The sequence below is a fragment of the Leuresthes tenuis genome, unplaced genomic scaffold, assembly GCF_036924035.1.
Source record: "Leuresthes tenuis unplaced genomic scaffold, fLeuTen1.0.hap1 SCAF_3, whole genome shotgun sequence".
In the NCBI taxonomy this organism is placed as follows: domain Eukaryota; kingdom Metazoa; phylum Chordata; class Actinopteri; order Atheriniformes; family Atherinopsidae; genus Leuresthes; species Leuresthes tenuis.
In genome coordinates this window covers 19,125,082-19,142,770 of record NW_027325357.1, presented here as the reverse complement: position 1 = coordinate 19,142,770, position 17,689 = coordinate 19,125,082, and the positions used below count along the sequence as shown (strand labels likewise).

The window sequence follows — 17,689 nt, the reverse complement described above, 5'->3', positions numbered from 1 at the left end:
GTTTGAACATATTCTAATTCTCAGAGAGGCTAATCAAACTGTTAGAGAAAATAGCATGACTGAACAAAGGAGATATTACAGGAGAAAGCACGTGCCACTTATGATGTAACGTACAAAATATTGGAGGACGTGTAGACATCTAGAAAAGTAAGAGTCCACACTTTGACCATCAGAGGACCCCGAATGGAATGCTTAGCATCAGCGCAAGAAGTATGCAACACAAAATGGCAGATTTTTCTCATCTATTCCCAGCTGTGATGTGAAGCAACTTCCCAGACAGCAGGGATGATCTTTTTTTGGACAGGTTGAGGGTGGCAGAATAGAGGAACCATTTTGAAGCTCACAGTTAACATGGAAGGAGCCAGCAAGCAACCAATGGCAGGGGCGAACATACAGGAAATGATGCATGTGTGGTTGGAGTGACTCATGACCTCAGTATGCTACAGATGAGTTGTCCAGATGTTTCCCCCCCCCCCCCCCCCCCCCTCACTTTCTTGCTTTCATCACATTCCCTCTGCACAGACGCTCTCACTCTGTTTTTGACAGTGTCTGATTGCTAATAATACCCGTCAGCCCAAAACACAATGAGAAACTCAAGGTGCAATTTTACCAACTCCTCGGTGAAAGTGTGAGGAGTACATATTTGACAGTACTGTCATTTTACTCAAGTAAATCTACAATGTCTGCACAACAGTACTGACCTGATTTGAAATGGGATTATTCCTAAAATGTCTTGTTTGGGGTAATGGAGCCTTGCTTTGGTGCTTCCTCGCATCTTTTCGGTTCATATACTGCTCAGGACTTCAAATATCTTAACAGTTTGCAGGTTTACATGCACAGTTGAGTCGAGCTGTCTTTGTTCCAGCATGTGAGCAATGGAAGGGAGTAGAGTTGTTGACCAAAGTGTGTCCACAGTGTTCAAGACATTCTGTTGCTTCGAACTCTCCCTGTGGGAGATAGTTGTACATGTCAGCATAGCCGAAGTCACTGCGCAGGACTGCGCCTTAATGTCACTCGAATGGGCGTTTTTTGTCAGATGACACTGCGGCTATAAAATCAGGATCTTATTAAAGCTCAGTCTGGAAATGCTTTTAAGTGGCTGTCAGTGGACACGAAGGCCTAATTGAGTGATTTTCAGTTGTGGTTTCAGATGCATTTAGCTGTCTGACAAAAGCAAACAGAAAATATAGTAACTGAAAGCAGCTTTATTGGAATTTAGGGTGTACTGATATACTCTTGCACTTGTTTTTACAAAAAGATGCAAAAAGATTGATCTTAGATCCCTCTCCGCGTTATCTGGGTGTGTTAACCTGGTGTTGAGAAGCTTAATCTTGTATGATTTGATTTTAAAAGTACTGTTTTGATCAGACAAACACAATGATTTAATTTAATTAAATTTTTTCATGTGTCACGGTGTGCCTCCTTGCCTTAGAAAACAACCATATTTTGAATAATTAAAATAATCCCATTTCCTAAAACAGTTGGGGCTTCATGTGTGATGTAGCTAAATGCAGTATGGAATTGTTAGCATATCATTTAAATCCTAAATTCAACCTCCTGAGCACTCTCATTGGCTTGAATTGGACTGTATTATTGAAGTGCCTTGAGATGACATTTGTTGTGTTTTGGCACTATATAAATAAAACTGATTAGAATTGAGAAATTGTCAGGGCAAAGGCATTTGTCTCTACATATTAGCTCGTACTGTAAGAACCGAAGCAAGGATGGCCTCCCTCTATTGAAAACCTCTCCAAAGACTCCTTTGCTTGGTCAACACGATCAGGCTCTGCCCTGCTTTCTCCATCACCTCACTTGAAAATTTTAATTTAAATAATGATAGTAAAAAAAATAAAAATAAAATGCGTTCACATCCCACAGGATGAGTTATGGCCAATTTAGCTTAATCTTCCAGGAAATGACAAACTGTAAAACACCATTGGGAATACATACAAATCCGCTCTTGTATTTACTGAGCCAGATGATGACATACTGTGCAAGAAAAAAACCCAAAAGAAAGTAGCAACTATGATCTAACGGGGACTTTAACAGAAAATGTCATTATTATTATTTTTTTTCAACTAGGAAAAATCTCTCTGGCATCAAAGTAAAAGCAATCTGTCCAAGAAAACAGTGAGTACAATAATTGAGTACAATTATGAAGCACTACATACGCAGACGTTTGCAAATTGATGAGAATTACACAGGGTTTACATAGTATTATTATTATTATTATACATAGTAATGGAAGTTAAATAAAAGTGCATGAACTCATTTAGCGAGCTTCTGTATCAGTACTGACAGAAATCGTCAACATATCAAATGTTCAAAGTGTGAAAAAAATAAAAATAAAGATTTTTGGTTTGTGCTACAGGCTGACAAATTGATTGTTATCCCACTGGAAGCACACAGATTGTTTAAAGCTTATAGAGCGTTCTTCATCATTCTTAGACACGACAGTCACTGGTTGGCTTGCTGGTCAAAAGCCACGGAGTTCAAGTTGCTCATCCTCTTTTATGGGTCTGCTGAACCGGCCAACCGGCCCAAGCATTTTGCAAATGTGTTTTCGATGTCATTTAGCAATGGGTTGTAAATGAGGCATTACGTGCAGTGGAGAAGGGTCCTCTACGGGAGAAAATAACTGAAAGATGTACGGACATTTTACATGCACAAAAAGCTTATGACGCAAGAATGATAAAATGATGATATCGTCTCTTTAGAAATAAGGATTAAATGATAAATGACTTGTATTTTCGTTGACTTTTTAGACGACTTCAGAACATTAAGGGAAGTTTCACTGGGATAGATTTACATTCGCCACACAAAGTAGGCATCGGCGCTCCATGCTATGCACAGGAAGGCTGATTCCAAAGCTGTCACTATGCCTTGCTTCCTGGCTTGTGCTGTGGGAGCCGCTGTACCTGCTGGCCTTGCACAAAGAGCCGTGCCGTGCTGCTCAGGACAGACACTGGCTTGAAATCTCCTTAAGAGGTCATGTGCTGTTAAAAGGCAGGCGAGTCGGCACATTTGCAAATCTTCTTTTCCTTCATCACTGTGGTCAGTCTTAAGCTTCCCTCTGCACATTTTAGTCCTGCTTTGCAGCTTAGTCCCAGAACCACATCCAGTGAGACAAGAATATTTTCCCTACCTCATTCAGACAGGTAGAGGCTTCAATAAAAGTGACTGTACTGACACAACTACACTATTGATCTCACGTGTTAGAGGTGCAGAGCAAGAGTGTGTGCCTGTGAACTGCATGATCATTATTTCTATTTCTAAGTATAACTTATGCTCCCTTTAGATTTCTATTCTAAAAAAAAAAAAAAAACCTACCTAGACATGCTCCTGTTTTTCTTGGACGAACGGGGAGCAGAGAGATGAACTAGAAAACACAAAGAGACTAAGTTGTGTTGTGAGAGGAAGGGTAAGTGAATATAGCAGCTGGTTCTGTTTTTTCAATTATGCTGTGTTGTTTTTTTATAGCATAGTTTCAGACAGACAGAGCTGCAGTTAATGAATCCAGACTGTTTTCCCACCTCTGGGGAACAGACAGTGGGGAGGGACAATCCACGGAGGAGGAGAGACAGGAGGACGAGAATGGGAGGAGGTAGAAAAGGCTCTTGGTTTGCTGGAGCCATTTTTGTGGAAAAGAAATGAAGAAAAATGGAGAGCAGAGGCTGTCCGAGAGCAAGGGCCGCACACTTTTCTATATCGCACGTTTCCCCCTCTTTTGTCTTCCCCTTTTTCTCCATTGCTCAGTCTGTGAGTCTGTGTTGTGGGGCGGCTGGAAGCATTTAAACAGAGAAATCTGTGTTAAAATTGAGAGTACCTTTGGGACTCTGGCCTCAGATTCCCATAAACCTCAGAAATGCTGTTGCACAATGGTGAGATTTTTCCCTCTCTGCTTTTCTTTTTTTTCACACTCCCCCCCCCCCCCCTTTTTTTTTTTTCTTCTCTTCACTCTTTTATTTATCTTGTAGCTGTTTTTCACTTTTACACTGACCCAAAATATCTAAAAGTCTTCCACTTCCCTCCCCTTCCTCGTAAGGCTCTGCACAAAAATGTGTCAGTTTTTCTAAACACTGAGGGCTCCTCTGGATTTACAATCAGGTTTATCGCTGGGGAGCTTTTGATATGTGCACTTTAATTTGCTGAGGAATCTGCTGCATCATTTCTTGCTAAATCCACATAGCGACCTGATAACCCTGGAAAATATACCACTATGTAGACCACGGACCTTAACGGTACACGCTGCAGGAGAAAAGGACTGTTGGCCTACATATGAAGTGTTTGTTTGGGTCAATTTGTGTCAGGTTAGCAGTGTGGAGAGCTGAGTTTGCAGCAGCTGTGAAAATACAACCCTTGGGAAACAGTCCTCCTCCCCACCTCCTCACACTGTATATAGATGTCAAATTTTCATCCATTAGGTCAAGATTAAAGGTGTCACCAGAGCTAGAATAATAGTCGGATCCTTGACATCAGTGAAAGTAGAGCAGCTTTGAAATGTTTCTTTTTAAATTGGACCTAATACTCTCACATGATTAGTATGTGAAAGGGTTATTCGTGTCAAGGAATCCATAGATAACGCCTGGTTGGCAGTTCTCTTCAGATCAAAGGTCTTTCAGCTCTTTGTGTTTGTTCACAGCCTCAGAGTTGATTTGCAGCATCCCTGCTGTTTTATGTTTTTCCTCTTTTGGCGTTTGATGCATTGTTTGATTGTCACAGTAGATGTAAAACACAAGAAGAGAGAGGTGAGGAAAGGCGCCAATCCAAGTTTTTGCCTGAAATCAAACCCCGGTTGTCGCTGTTATATGGTATGACAATTACCCACGTTGCTACCAAGACCTTGTACTGCAGTTCAGTTCAGCATATCCAGAATATCTTAAGGTGACCTGGTTAAACTAACCTCAACAGTGGAGATCTCATTAAAGCATTTCTAATTTGTCAGATTTAACACTGACATGATAACACTTAGACTTAACACTTGTCTAAGTTGGTTTCCTGTTGCCTTGATGGTAAGAAGTGAACCAGCTTCTTGATACTGAAAATCTAGAGCTGAACCCAGTATTAACCTTGCTAAGCTACTCATATTTCTTGAAGTTCATGTAGTCTAGCTTCAGTAATCTTACAATTTGAGATGCATTCTCTATTAGATAGGTCCAATGCCATACTTTTTACAGTATTTTCTCTTCACTTAGACGTCCCTCCTCACCACACTCAGTACAGTTTTGATAGTCAGGGGATATCACTATTTCTATAGTTTAACTTTGCTAAACTGTTAATGCTCTCTGGTGCCGTGTGCACACGTCTAGTTGTCTGATTCTTCACTGGCCTTTTCCTTGAGCAGAGGAAAATAAACCCAGTGGAAACCACAGAGCTACCTTCGCTTAGCTACCGCTACGGCAACATCAAGCTCTTGCATATGTTTTAGATAACATTGTTTACAGTAGACGTATCCCTAATTTGGGGCGGCTGTTTTGTTGTCGTCAGGCAGGAAATAGGTCCATGATTTAAACCTGACGTTGCTTTTACAACACATTGCCAACTTACTAACCTCATGAAATGACAGAGTCAAACCCATCTGCTTCAATGATGTACAGCAGCAACATTCGCTGCAAGCTCCACCTTTAGACTGAATCACCGCAAATACTGAAAAACACTGCCTCTCTGTAGATCTCCTGTGTCCCAGCTTATCCTCCCCTCTCTTCACTTTTCTGTCCAGATGTGGAGCAGATGGCCATTGATTGGCTTACGGGAAATTTCTACTTTGTGGATGACGTGGACGACAGGATTTTCGTGTGTGACAAGGACGGCCTGACATGCGTCACCCTCCTGGACCAGGAGCTGTACAACCCTAAAGGCATTGCTCTGGATCCCACCATGGGGTCAGTTTGATTTCTTTACTTCTGCCTTTTTCATGAACACAAACGCAAAGGGTACAGAGCCTGCCACCCCACACAGTGTATGCTGGTTTTCACACATGCTGAGACGTTCTTTACGCACACTTTGGTCCCATGACTAGACTTCTGTCATGGTTAACCCTGAAACATTATGTGGAAATAAGGGGGGCGAAAGGCTAACTGAATGTTTGGAAGTTGGAGTAATTGAACACAGATGTTCTTTTTTTTTTGCACTATAATGCACTGACTATGTAGGTTTTCGTCAGAAGAGAATGTTTTTGTTGCAGCTCTTTTTGTTTAGAGCCACGCACTCCAAGTGGATTCCTGCAGGTTTGTGTATATCTGCACAAATTTGCACAGCCGGCTGAGCGTGAGTGTTTCAGAGCTTTGTCTGCTGAGGTAAAAAAAACACATAAAAAACTGCGCTGATGCGCTTGTAGCCACGTGTATTGTTTAACACCCACACAGCTTCCTCAGCTGATGTTCGTTCCTCCAGTGACAGCATCATGTGGATTCACTGTAGCTGTGTTCTTCTGGTGCCATTAAAGGAGAGAGAAACTCTAACGGAACCAATGCAACAGCACAATTTTTCCTTTATTGTGCTGTGGACTTGCCACAAACTCTGCTTTACAACACGACACTTAATGCAACATCATTTCTCGTAGCCTTCATCTAAGTGTCAGTGATTGCCCTTGACCACCCGACGTACTGTTGGGAGGTTTAATGAGAAAGGTAATATCTGAAATTGTTCGCAATGCGTTTTGTTGTTGATCCAGTACATATTAAAAAAAGATTTCATGCCAACACATTTCCAGGGACTGCGAGTATGATTTGTTAGTTCAACCTATAAATAGCCGGCAGTGTTTGTTTTGGCAGCAGTGAGAATTGAAATAATGGTTATGGTGTGTGATGCTGTGCTTGTTTTTAATCACGATAACAGTGGGAGTAGCACATGTTCTTTCAGAATAGTGCTAGTTCTCATATCAGAAAGACATTTTCTGTTACTTAATCCAAGTTGAGCAAGTTTATAGTCAAAGATTATCCAAAAAACATTCTGCATTGCTGCCTGTCCTGTTTCTCTCTATGTATTTCTCCTTCTGCCTAAAAAGCTGCACTATTACTCTCTCTTTGACATGGAAGTAAGGGTGTTGAAGCCAGCTATGGGGCTGAAAATGAAGCAGACTGATCCATCAACCCGTCCCTCCTCGCTCAAGTCTGTTCCTTTGTTTCTACAGGAAGGTGTTCTTCACAGACTACGGTCAGATCCCCAAAGTGGAGCGCTGTGACATGGACGGCCAGAACCGAACCAAACTTGTTGACAGTAAGATCGTGTTCCCCCACGGCATCACACTGGACCTCGTCAGCAGGCTGGTTTACTGGGCCGATGCCTATCTGGACTACATTGAAGTGGTGGACTATGAAGGCAAGAACCGGCACACCATCATCCAAGGCCTGCTGGTGAGAAAACATTAATCACTGCGTAGAGAAGTGATCTAAAAAGCTCTCTAACCAGCTTCAGAGTTCCGCTTTTATTTCCAATAACCTTTACGTTACCCCTGTGTAATCCTGTCATGTAATCTTTGGCCCACGAGTTACGAGCAGAGAAAAGATGGTGAACATTAGCCTTTTCATAAAATAAGCCGATAACTGGTATCCAGCACTGAGGCTGTTAATGCAGCTGCATTGGTGAAGCGCAGTGGCTCTTAAAACTGTTACCATGGCTTTTACTGTGATCTTTGGGGAAGTAACAGCTTTCTTTTACTCACTGAGCCAAAGGGCACAAACACACACACACATCTCCATCTCTGGTTTTGTGTGTGTGTGTATATCTGTACTAGGCCATTAGTACACGCACATCCTTCACATAAATATTAAATAGAAGGGTTGCTGTTGATGGTGCTGAGCTGGGGCTGTTTATCTGAGCACATGTGTTTGTTAAGGCCTCATTTGTGCCGTAAAATAAAAAAAAGATTTCAATTCAGAACCAGTTGCAATTCAAGAAATGCGTTTTCTCCTCCAGGTAGAGAAAGTCAGACTGGTCTTGTTTAAATCTGTGAGGAAAAGGTGATCTAATGCACGGCCATGTTTAACAGAGTCTGATACCAACTGGTTTTCAGTCATTTTGTTGCATCTTTCTGGCTTCAGTGTTTCTCTGATTCTCAGAGCACCACAGAACCATCTCTCGAGTTTTATGCCGAGTTTTACGCTGCTCCATGGGACACTGAGCCTGGTCTGTGTTTGCTTACAGGTGGAGGTTCTCACCCTCCTTTTTTCTTCCTGACAGAAACTAGTTTACCCATAAATTTAGACTCTCAAGTGCTATGAAATCTCTTCACTCTCTGCCGCTGCTGCTCCATACTGCACTACCTTCTGCCATGGCCATACCGCCGCCCCCCCCCCCCGTATATCGAGATACAAACAATTACAATTAACAGTTGAACCACATCTGTGAACATGGTTTACTGAACTGCAAGTAACCATGGTAACGTGTCTTTCCATGCGTGCCACATTACAAGCTTTCGCTCTGTGAAAAAGGACAAAATAAATCACAAAACAAACCACAAACAGCCACAAAAAAAAATAACCTTTGGAAAAAGTGAACAAAGAACATAATGATTAGGAGAAAACATGGAGGATCACTTAAAGCATATCTTGTTTTTGTGATATTGCATGTTACCATAACCACACAGTAATAGTCTCTCATATAGTGTTCAGTTCTTATCAGGCATTTAAAGTAAAATAAATCTTTTTTTTTCTTTCTTTTTTTTCGGATTAAGCACAAAGGTGACATTAATGTGCTTCTGCAAAGAACGTGCTTCTCACTTTAGAGTCTATAATTTTTAGTGTGTTAGAACGTGTATGTATCTGTTTTTTAAAAGGCTCTTTTCTGCCCTGCAGACATCGGTGACTGGACTGTTAGTCTGTGAGGGTTAGTTTACTGTTAAGTCTTAGCAAGCAGATGGAAGATAGATAGATAGCAGATAGAAGCACAGCACTCAAAGAAAGCGGTGAACAGAACTGAGTTTAACTGAATTAAATAAGTCTTGATTAATCCCCAAAGGGCAGTTATATTGTTGCAGTATAAATTACATTTCATCTAACTGCCCCAGGGCAAATAAAAGTTGGAGGTGTAGCAGATAGCAGCGTGGCTGAGATCTTCAGAGATTGCCATGAATGCAGTGTTGTGTTGCGTTTGTACAACTGAGCTGATGAGCTCACGTGGAGCAGGTAACAGGTGAACTCTTCCTGTACACAGCATGGACAGAAAGTCACAAACAGGACAATATCCAGAGGAGGGAAATTCCTTCTCCCTTTTCTAAGCATTACTAAAGCTCTGGAAACGTCAGTCAGCTGCTCCAATATGTAAACAATTTTCCCATTGCCATGGTTACTTATAACCACACAATCATAACAGATTTTAAGAAGTCCCAATAGAAGAACCAGCAGAAAGTGTTTTAAGAGAGGAAAAGAAAGTGATCATGTTCTAAACTAGTTGATTTATCTCTGTACTATGATTTTTTTTTCCTTTTTCTTTCTTTCAAATGTTTATTTTCTGCTATCTTTTTATTTTCATTTCTCAGATCGAGCATCTATACGGGCTGACTGTGTTTGAAAACTATCTGTATGCCACCAACTCAGACAACGCAAATATGCAGCCCAAGACCAGTGTGATTAAGGTCAACCGCTTCAACAGCACAGACTACCAAGTAGTAACCAGGGTGGACAAAGGAGGCGCGCTGCACGTCTACCACCAGAGACGACAGCCTCCAGGTGCACACGCACACACGTGCACACACTTGCATTCTCCACACGCAGTATACCCCTGTCCATCCTTTTGCTTTGGAGATTTTATTTCTCCCTTTTTCTCGGTTTCCAGTGCGAAGCCACGCATGTGAGGTGGACCAGTTTGGAAAACCCGGGGGCTGCTCAGACATCTGTCTTCTGGGGAACGGACACAAGACCCGGACCTGCCGCTGCCGCTCTGGATTTAGCTTGGGCAGTGATGGCAAGTCCTGCAAAAGTGAGTGTGACTGCGGTTCAAGTAATTCCACTGTTAGGCCTCAATGACTGCAAATCAACCCTTGTTCTTTCAAACGTCATCTGCCTGTCAAAACCGTTCAAACCTCTGGCTTTGTTGGGAGTACGTGGAAAAAATGTCGAGGAGCAGTCCAGCTGTTTCTTTTGACTTAGTCACTGGTTCAAATGACTAATGTTTTGTGTTTAGTTTGATTTAGCTATTTTCGGTACATCTTTAAACAACTTTTGCTGCCAGATGACGGCCAATGATGTCGAGTATATGGTCTTTGTGATGTTCTTTGGGGTTCTGCCTGTGAATCCAAAATTTTCAGTCTCTAATCCTTAATTTCTTAACTCTGAGGAACCTCTGCCAGCCATCACAGCGTAATTCCCTACAGAAATGGATGATTAGTTTGGATGTCCTCTGCAGTCTTGTTTGTATTTATTTGGCAGCATTGAATAAAGGATTCAAGTATCTAGCTTCCACGAGTACATAAAAAGCAATCCCAGTTGCTTACAATTTAGTTGCAAAGTAAATACTGTTACGTTGTCCTCATTCATAATTCAAAGTTGGGCTCAGATGGATACATCTGCAGCGTGATGACTGGTGTTTACGAAGGGGTTTCACTTTACATGAGTATATTTATGGCAGAAATGTTGAAACCACATCACTGTAGCTTAGATTCAGCACATCCGGAACTGATGTGTACATGCTTCCAGCTTAATAGAAACTCTAAACTCGGGAGGCACAGCAAGTCAACCTTCGTCACGTAAAGCCAAGATGGAGTCGAGGCTGGATGCAGTTCCTCCCTGGGCTGCAGACTGGGAAAAAACCTATGAACTAAGTAGCTGAGTAACAGCATGACTTCTGGCAAGGGGTTTCATTTATTTATTTATCTTCAACATTACGTTGTTGCATACTGATGACAAAATGAATTATTAGAGTTTATTTGACTCTTAACACAACTCTTTTACTTCAATCTATAAACTTTATTTGTTCAAAAAAAGTGTCGGTCAGCTTCTTATTCTTTGATCCTGTGTCAAAAACAGGCCATTGAATTATTAGACTTAGTCACTGGTTCAAATGACTAATGTTTTGTGTTTAGTTTGATTTAGCTATTTTCGGTACATCTTTAAGCAACTTTTGCTGCCAGATGACAGCCAATGATGTCGAGTATATGGTCTTTGTGATGTTCTTTGGGGTTCTGCCTGTGAATCCAAAATTTTCAGTCTCTAATCCTTAATTTCTTAACTCTGAGAAACCTCTGCCAGCCATCACAGCATAATTCCCTACAGAATTGGATGATTAGTTTGGATGTCCTCTGCAGTTAGGCTGTTAGGTAGGTGTGTTCATATTTATTACATATAAGGGAATACTGGAAAAGGTTTGGAGCGAGTGCCTCGACCCCTTTGTGTGTTGGTTAGATTATAGATACAGGAGGGATTCAGTCCTCAGCTGTATTGCAAGAGTGTGTTAGTCGGGCTTTGAGAGCTTAGACTTCATTTCAACATGTATACAGATATTCGAAAAGATTTTGATCTTACCAACACACTTTCTTGTATCATGTAAAACACAATCTTTACACCTTTGTTGTCTTGTTTCTCTGCAGAACCTGAGCACGAGCTCTTCCTGGTATACGGTAAAGGCCGTCCTGGCGTCATCAGGGGCATGGATATGAATGCCAAGGTGCCAGATGAGTACATGATCCCGATTGAGAATCTAATGAACCCCAGAGCTCTGGACTTTCATGCTGAGAGCGAGTATATTTATTTTGCCGACGCCACCAGTTACATCATTGGTCGACAGAAGATTGATGGAACAGAGAGAGATACCATTCTGAAGGAAGGTAAAGTAACACCAGCTGATATGAGAAATGGAAACAGTGCCTCCAACAGCTCATTATAGACCTAAATGTATGTCTTTAGCTCTAAATCATTTCTAAATCTTTCAAAAAACCCTTATGAAAGCAAACTATAGTTTATAAATGGAACTTTGACTCTTACCACACCACTTAGAGTGATACATGAAGGCTGTTTTGTATCAGGCACACAGTATAAGAGCTTTAATCTAAAAGTATGAAAAAAATTAAATGTGGCTTAACAGCAGAAACTGCCTCTTTCTGTGCCAAGCTCATCAAAACCCATTTATTTCGTCTCAGGGATTCACACGGTCGAGGGTATCGCTGTGGACTGGATGGCCAACAACTTGTACTGGACAGATGACGGACCCAAGAAAACTATCAGCGTGGCTCGACTGGAAAAGGCTTCGCAGACCCGCAAAACTCTGATTGAAGGGAAAATGACTCACCCTCGTGCCATTGTGGTGGATCCTCTTCACGGGTAAGACTGGACAGAGATGAGGTGGCAGGGTGGAGTTTGGTGTTTTTGTTCCACAGAAAGAGGGTAAGAACTGCAGTTATGTCCTCTGCTCATCTGTCCGTCACTCACCTCTCGACAACACCTTATTTCTTTCCACTGTTTATTCTGCTGTGCATGTATGTGCCTTATTGATGAGAACCAGGCTCTCTGTTGAGAAGCACACGAATCGTGGAACGCTCACGCAAACGCACGATTGCTAGCGCCAACATGGTGTGTGTCCACACACTTCCCCGGGGAAAGGCACTCGCTTCCACTAATGCTTGTAATCAATCAGGCGAGGAGAGAAGGGCGATGAGGGAGGAGAGGTTTGCAGAAAAGAAAAGGACGAGAAAGAGACAGATTGAAAAGCAAATATGAAATGTTAATGATAATGTCAGTCATATTCCCGCGAGGGGGAATGTTTCTAGATCTGCATAATTGTAGTCAGCCAGTGTTCACAGGCTTAACCTAGATCAGTGGTTTGATTGACGAGTCTTGAATAACTTGGTGACAAACAGTGGTGTGCCTTCAGCCACACTGACTGGGAGACACTGCTGTGCTGCTCACATTGGCTGTTCGTTGCCTTAGGGCAGCCAGATAAAATGCCAAATCTTTCAATAATGCTAATTTGCTTAATGTCCAAATAAATATTCTGCTTAATTCAATAAGTATACATTTGACAGCTCCCTTGTTGTCTCCTCAGGTGGATGTATTGGACAGACTGGGAGGAGGACCCTAAGGAGAGCAAGCGGGGCAAAATCGAGCGGGCTTGGATGGACGGCTCCAACAGAAATGTCTTCTTGACCAGCAAAACGGTGTTGTGGCCCAACGGCCTGAGCCTGGACATCCCACAGGGCATTCTCTACTGGGTGGATGCCTACTACGACCGCATCGAGATGGTCTACCTCAACAACTCCGGGCGCAAGGTTCCAGCTTTGTTCATCATCCGAATAATTTCGCTGCAGTCTGGAGGCAAAGCGGGTTCAGTGTGATCTGAAGTGGAGGGGGGGGGTGGGGTGTTTAAAGTGTCTTTGAAAAGCCGTGAGAGCACTAATAAGATGTGTCTTTTAGAGCAGTGGAGTAATGTGGGTGGTCCATTAAGCTCGGTGGCCTTGAGCTTATTAATACTTGTTCTCCGTGTGGTTCAGTTGGGGATGTTTTGTGCTCCGTGACGTGGTCAAATGGTGCTGCTTTTTGCGTTCAAAATAAATCCAGAAATCGGAATGTTATGATAAAGGCGAATGACTGAAATCTAAATATTAACACTCACACACTCTCTCCGTACCACTTAAAAGGCTGTTTTTTAACCGGTTGATTTATGAACTACATTTCTGTACCACTTAGACACTTAGCCATTTAAAATGGCTGCAACTGGTATATAGTGTATGCCAGCCTTTTAAGTGTTAACCACCAGAAAACAGAGGTCACGACCTTATTTCTTTTACTGTGAATTTCACAAATATGCTTGAAGCTGTACTTCTGGACATAGATGACAGTGTGCAGTCTGTAGTTTCTTGCAAAAATAGACTTGACCATCTGTCTGCTTTCCTCACATCAACAGACGGTGTATGAAGGTCAGGAGCTGAACCACGCCTTTGGTTTATGCCACTACAAACACTTCTTGTTCTGGAACGAGTACCGCAGTGGCAGCATTTACAAGCTGGACACCACCACCGGCACTGCCACTCTGTTGCGCAATGAGCGACCGCCCATCTTTGAAATCCGGATGTACGATGCTCAACAGCAGCAAGGTACAGGACAGAAACATCCACATAACATCCACCTGTAATGCAAATGGTGGACTCATCCCTGTCCCATCACCTTCAGGCTCCAATGCATGTCGGGTGAACAACGGTGGCTGCAGCAGTCTGTGTCTGGCCATACCAGGAGGCAGACAGTGTGCCTGTGCAGAGGACCAAATACTAGACCCAGCTGATAATGCCAGCTGCAAAGGTAGATGCAGACATGACATTTTGTGTGTGAGACTTTAGATTATTTGTCTCTATAAATATTTGAACAAGGGAAGATACACAAGAGAGATGGCCACAGCTGCATAATGTAAAGAAAGGCAATATAAACTGTGCAAAAAATCCACCCTTTTTGAGGCCTAGAATGATGAAGGTGATATTTTTCTTTTACCCAAGCTTGGGAACAAACTTCTACGAATAAATCTATGTAAAGGTCAGCACAGTTTTATCTGGGTATGTTATGATTTGTTTTGCAATTACTGCTGGCCTACTGGTAGGGGTGTGGTGGCTTTTGACAAATGGTTTCCAATGTTCTTGTAATTGCACTTTTCCACAAAGCCCTTCCATTTTCCTTCTATTGCAACTTTTCCCAAATGGCATCCTTCTTCCGTTTACATCCATCTCGGCCTCTTTCCCGCATTCTCTTAATTCCCCGTCTTCTCCTCCACAGCCAACCCGTCTTATGTACCGCCTCCTCAGTGCCAGCCAGGAGAGTTTGCTTGTAAGAACAACCGCTGCATCCAGGAACGCTGGAAGTGTGATGGAGACAACGACTGTCTGGACAACAGCGATGAAGCTCCCGAGCTGTGCCGTGAGTTACCGAGCACACACACACAAACTCAGAAACATCAAATTCAACCCTTTCTTTTGGTGCTGAGTCAAATGACCTTCGGCTGTCTGGATGCGACAGTCTGCTGATGCCAGAATAAAAGGAGAAAGCAGATTTGGAATCTGATGAGTGTGATTCTAAGTATGGGTGGGTGCACAGTATGAAACTGTGTTTTGGTGCAGGGAGGAATGTAGCGACGTCTGTGGGTCTGGAAGAAGCTTTCTTTCTCTCTGTCTGTCTGTCTGTGGTCAAAGTGCAAACAGGTTTTCTTTCCAGACAAAACAAAACCCAGTCCAAAAGCAGCCCCCTCCCTCCATGCTTCACCTTTCCATCCCCCATCTCCACTGCTGGCTTCTCGTTTCCCCCCTGTTTCCCACTTGCCTCTCAATGCGCCCTTTTCCCTCTGCAGACCAGCACACTTGCCCCACAGACAGATTTAAGTGCAAGAACAACCGCTGCATCCCTCTGCGCTGGATGTGTGATGGAGATAATGACTGTGGGAATGATGAGGACGAATCCAACACCACCTGCTCAGGTACACACACACACACACACACACACGCATACTCCCAGACACAAACCTGATGGACATATTTTGTTTTCCACACTTGACACGCGCTCTGTCTTGACGTGTTTTAGCCCGTACCTGCCCGCCCAATCAGTACTCATGTGCTAGTGGGCGCTGCATCCCTGTTTCCTGGACATGCGACCTGGATGACGACTGTGGGGATCGGTCGGATGAACCTGCTTCTTGTGGTTGGTCATCTTAACCTTAAAGCTGTTTGTACAGGTTGCTTTCACATGTGAGTGTCCAGTTTCAGCAGGTAGAATTAAAAACGAGTATGTTCTCTTTCTGTGTTCTCTCACAGCCTACCCCACCTGTTTCCCCCTCACTCAGTTTACCTGCAACAACGGGCGTTGCATCAACATTAACTGGCGCTGTGATAATGGTTAGTTTCTGTTCTTTACTGTTTTTTTTGCAATTGCAGCTCTTTGCTCCACTTTGTCACAGTTTGACATTCGTGTTTGGCCACCAGCCTTTTATTTGCATTCATTTTTTTTCTTTTTGTCATCTTGTGCATTTGTTCTCTTTTGTGCTGTATGCCCATTCCGCTGTCTTCCCTTGGTTCTGTCTTTCAGAAAAGGATTGTGGGGACGGCTCTGATGAGTTGAATTGTCCAAAGCTGACCGGTTAGTGCATAGATCAACATGCACCACAAAAGCCATGATGCTAGCCAAAGCTTTAGGACTGACGAGGCGGGCTCAGGGACAGTCAGGGCTGCTTTTCTAACTGCAAATTGCCTCCAGCTGAGGCCTAAACTGCTGCCATTCATTTTAATGTGCTGCACACAAATTTAATCAGTGAAACATAATTTAGTTTTGTATGGATTTATGAGGATACCAGGTAAACCAGAAGTTTATGCAATTGAATAGTATAAAAAGAGGTTACATTAAGCTGGCTTGTTAAATTTGTATTTGTATGAAAATGCTAAAAAATGCTATGCTGCAAAGCTCAATGTATCAGCGCTGGGTACATTCCCTCATGGTGCATGTTCCGATCTATGCAGTTTCTGTCATTTATCAAAACTCTCATCTTTCATATTCTTTCTCATCTGTTTTCACTGTAAAAAAAAAAAAAAAAAGCTGTTTGTTCCATTTGAGGCAGTGGGTGCCTCTTAATGTGAGAGTGAGTGTTGCTTGACTGCGTTTGTTTTCCAGATAACGACTGCGGGGACAACAGCGATGAAGCCGGTTGCAGTCACTCCTGTTCCAGCACTCAGTTCAAGTGTAACAGCGGCCGCTGCATCCCAGATTACTGGACGTGTGACGGCGACAACGACTGTGGCGACTACAGCGATGAGACGCATGCAAACTGCACCAATCAGAGTCAGTGTCTTAACCTGCAGATGCGACCGGGTTTATTACACTTTCTGCATGACATGTAATTTCAGTTTAAAGCTGTTGCGGTTTTTTTTTTTTTATATAAGCGTGAAGTTATCTTGTAAAAGATGTCTGCCACTGAGTAGACAATGCGCAATTATGCTTTCAGTTCACTTGCTTTTAAAGAGTGTTCCACAGGCTGCTCTTGTTCATGCAGCACACCTACGCAAGGATGCCCTACTCTCTAATTAAGACAGCCCAAGTAATTCAGACATCTATGAAATGTGAGACACTGCCTGCTTTGGTTTTCACGGTGCGTTCAGCCGAGAGGAGACATGTCTTTTATAATAGCTGCAGTATCTTTTGTGAGATGAGAGTCCTCTTTGATGTGCAGAATCTAAACTGGGACCGAGTCAAAAAAGTAAAAGCACCAGTAAAAGCATTCCAACCTCTTACACGTTTTTCCTCATCATAGTTTTTCCAAATGTTTCTCTATTGGACATGAAAATGCCAAAGTTGAACATGATGCACTGAATAGTTTGGTCTAGAGTGAAGAAAATGTGTCAGAATCAATAACTTTTTGTCATTTGTCATGAAACGACAGGCAGGGCACTATTAGCCATTAGTATATGTCTCCTAAGGCAGCGTGTGTCCTCAACAATTCTAATAGCTTGGAATATCATAAAGTTTTCCAACCAAAAAAAAGAAAACTAATAAAACAAAATGTCTTTTTTTTGGTCACTGCTGCTCCGGGCTTATCGATGGCTAATAAGACCCTCTTTATCCCATGTTAATTCAGCGCTGCTTTTATTAATTGATGCATTATTCCCAGAAGTGCACTCAACACGAAAATCAAAGAGTGTTTACATTTCGCCCAGTGGATCTACAATGTAATTGGCCTCTTTGTCCCTATTTGTCACTCTTGCGGCAGTCTGATGGGCGTAACTGCTGGCACCAAC

The 17,689-nt window shown here is 42.6% G+C and overlaps 1 protein-coding gene across 3 annotated transcripts in view; it reads left to right on the top strand.

Annotated features, from left to right (window-relative positions):
* Nucleotides 1–17,689, top strand: part of LOC140303547 (low-density lipoprotein receptor-related protein 1-like) — an 89,752-nt gene that overhangs the window by 35,240 nt on the left and 36,823 nt on the right. For all 3 annotated transcript variants that reach the window (XM_072382333.1, XM_072382332.1, XM_072382334.1), the window contains exons 7-20: nucleotides 5,720–5,882; nucleotides 7,133–7,355; nucleotides 9,479–9,668; nucleotides 9,775–9,918; nucleotides 11,525–11,761; nucleotides 12,074–12,254; nucleotides 12,976–13,198; nucleotides 13,834–14,023; nucleotides 14,100–14,225; nucleotides 14,691–14,831; nucleotides 15,259–15,384; nucleotides 15,489–15,605; nucleotides 15,719–15,799; nucleotides 16,569–16,736. In XM_072382333.1, the coding sequence (XP_072238434.1) occupies nucleotides 5,720–5,882; nucleotides 7,133–7,355; nucleotides 9,479–9,668; nucleotides 9,775–9,918; nucleotides 11,525–11,761; nucleotides 12,074–12,254; nucleotides 12,976–13,198; nucleotides 13,834–14,023; nucleotides 14,100–14,225; nucleotides 14,691–14,831; nucleotides 15,259–15,384; nucleotides 15,489–15,605; nucleotides 15,719–15,799; nucleotides 16,569–16,736 (2,310 nt within the window). The remainder of the gene's footprint in view (nucleotides 1–5,719; nucleotides 5,883–7,132; nucleotides 7,356–9,478; nucleotides 9,669–9,774; nucleotides 9,919–11,524; nucleotides 11,762–12,073; nucleotides 12,255–12,975; nucleotides 13,199–13,833; nucleotides 14,024–14,099; nucleotides 14,226–14,690; nucleotides 14,832–15,258; nucleotides 15,385–15,488; nucleotides 15,606–15,718; nucleotides 15,800–16,568; nucleotides 16,737–17,689) is intronic.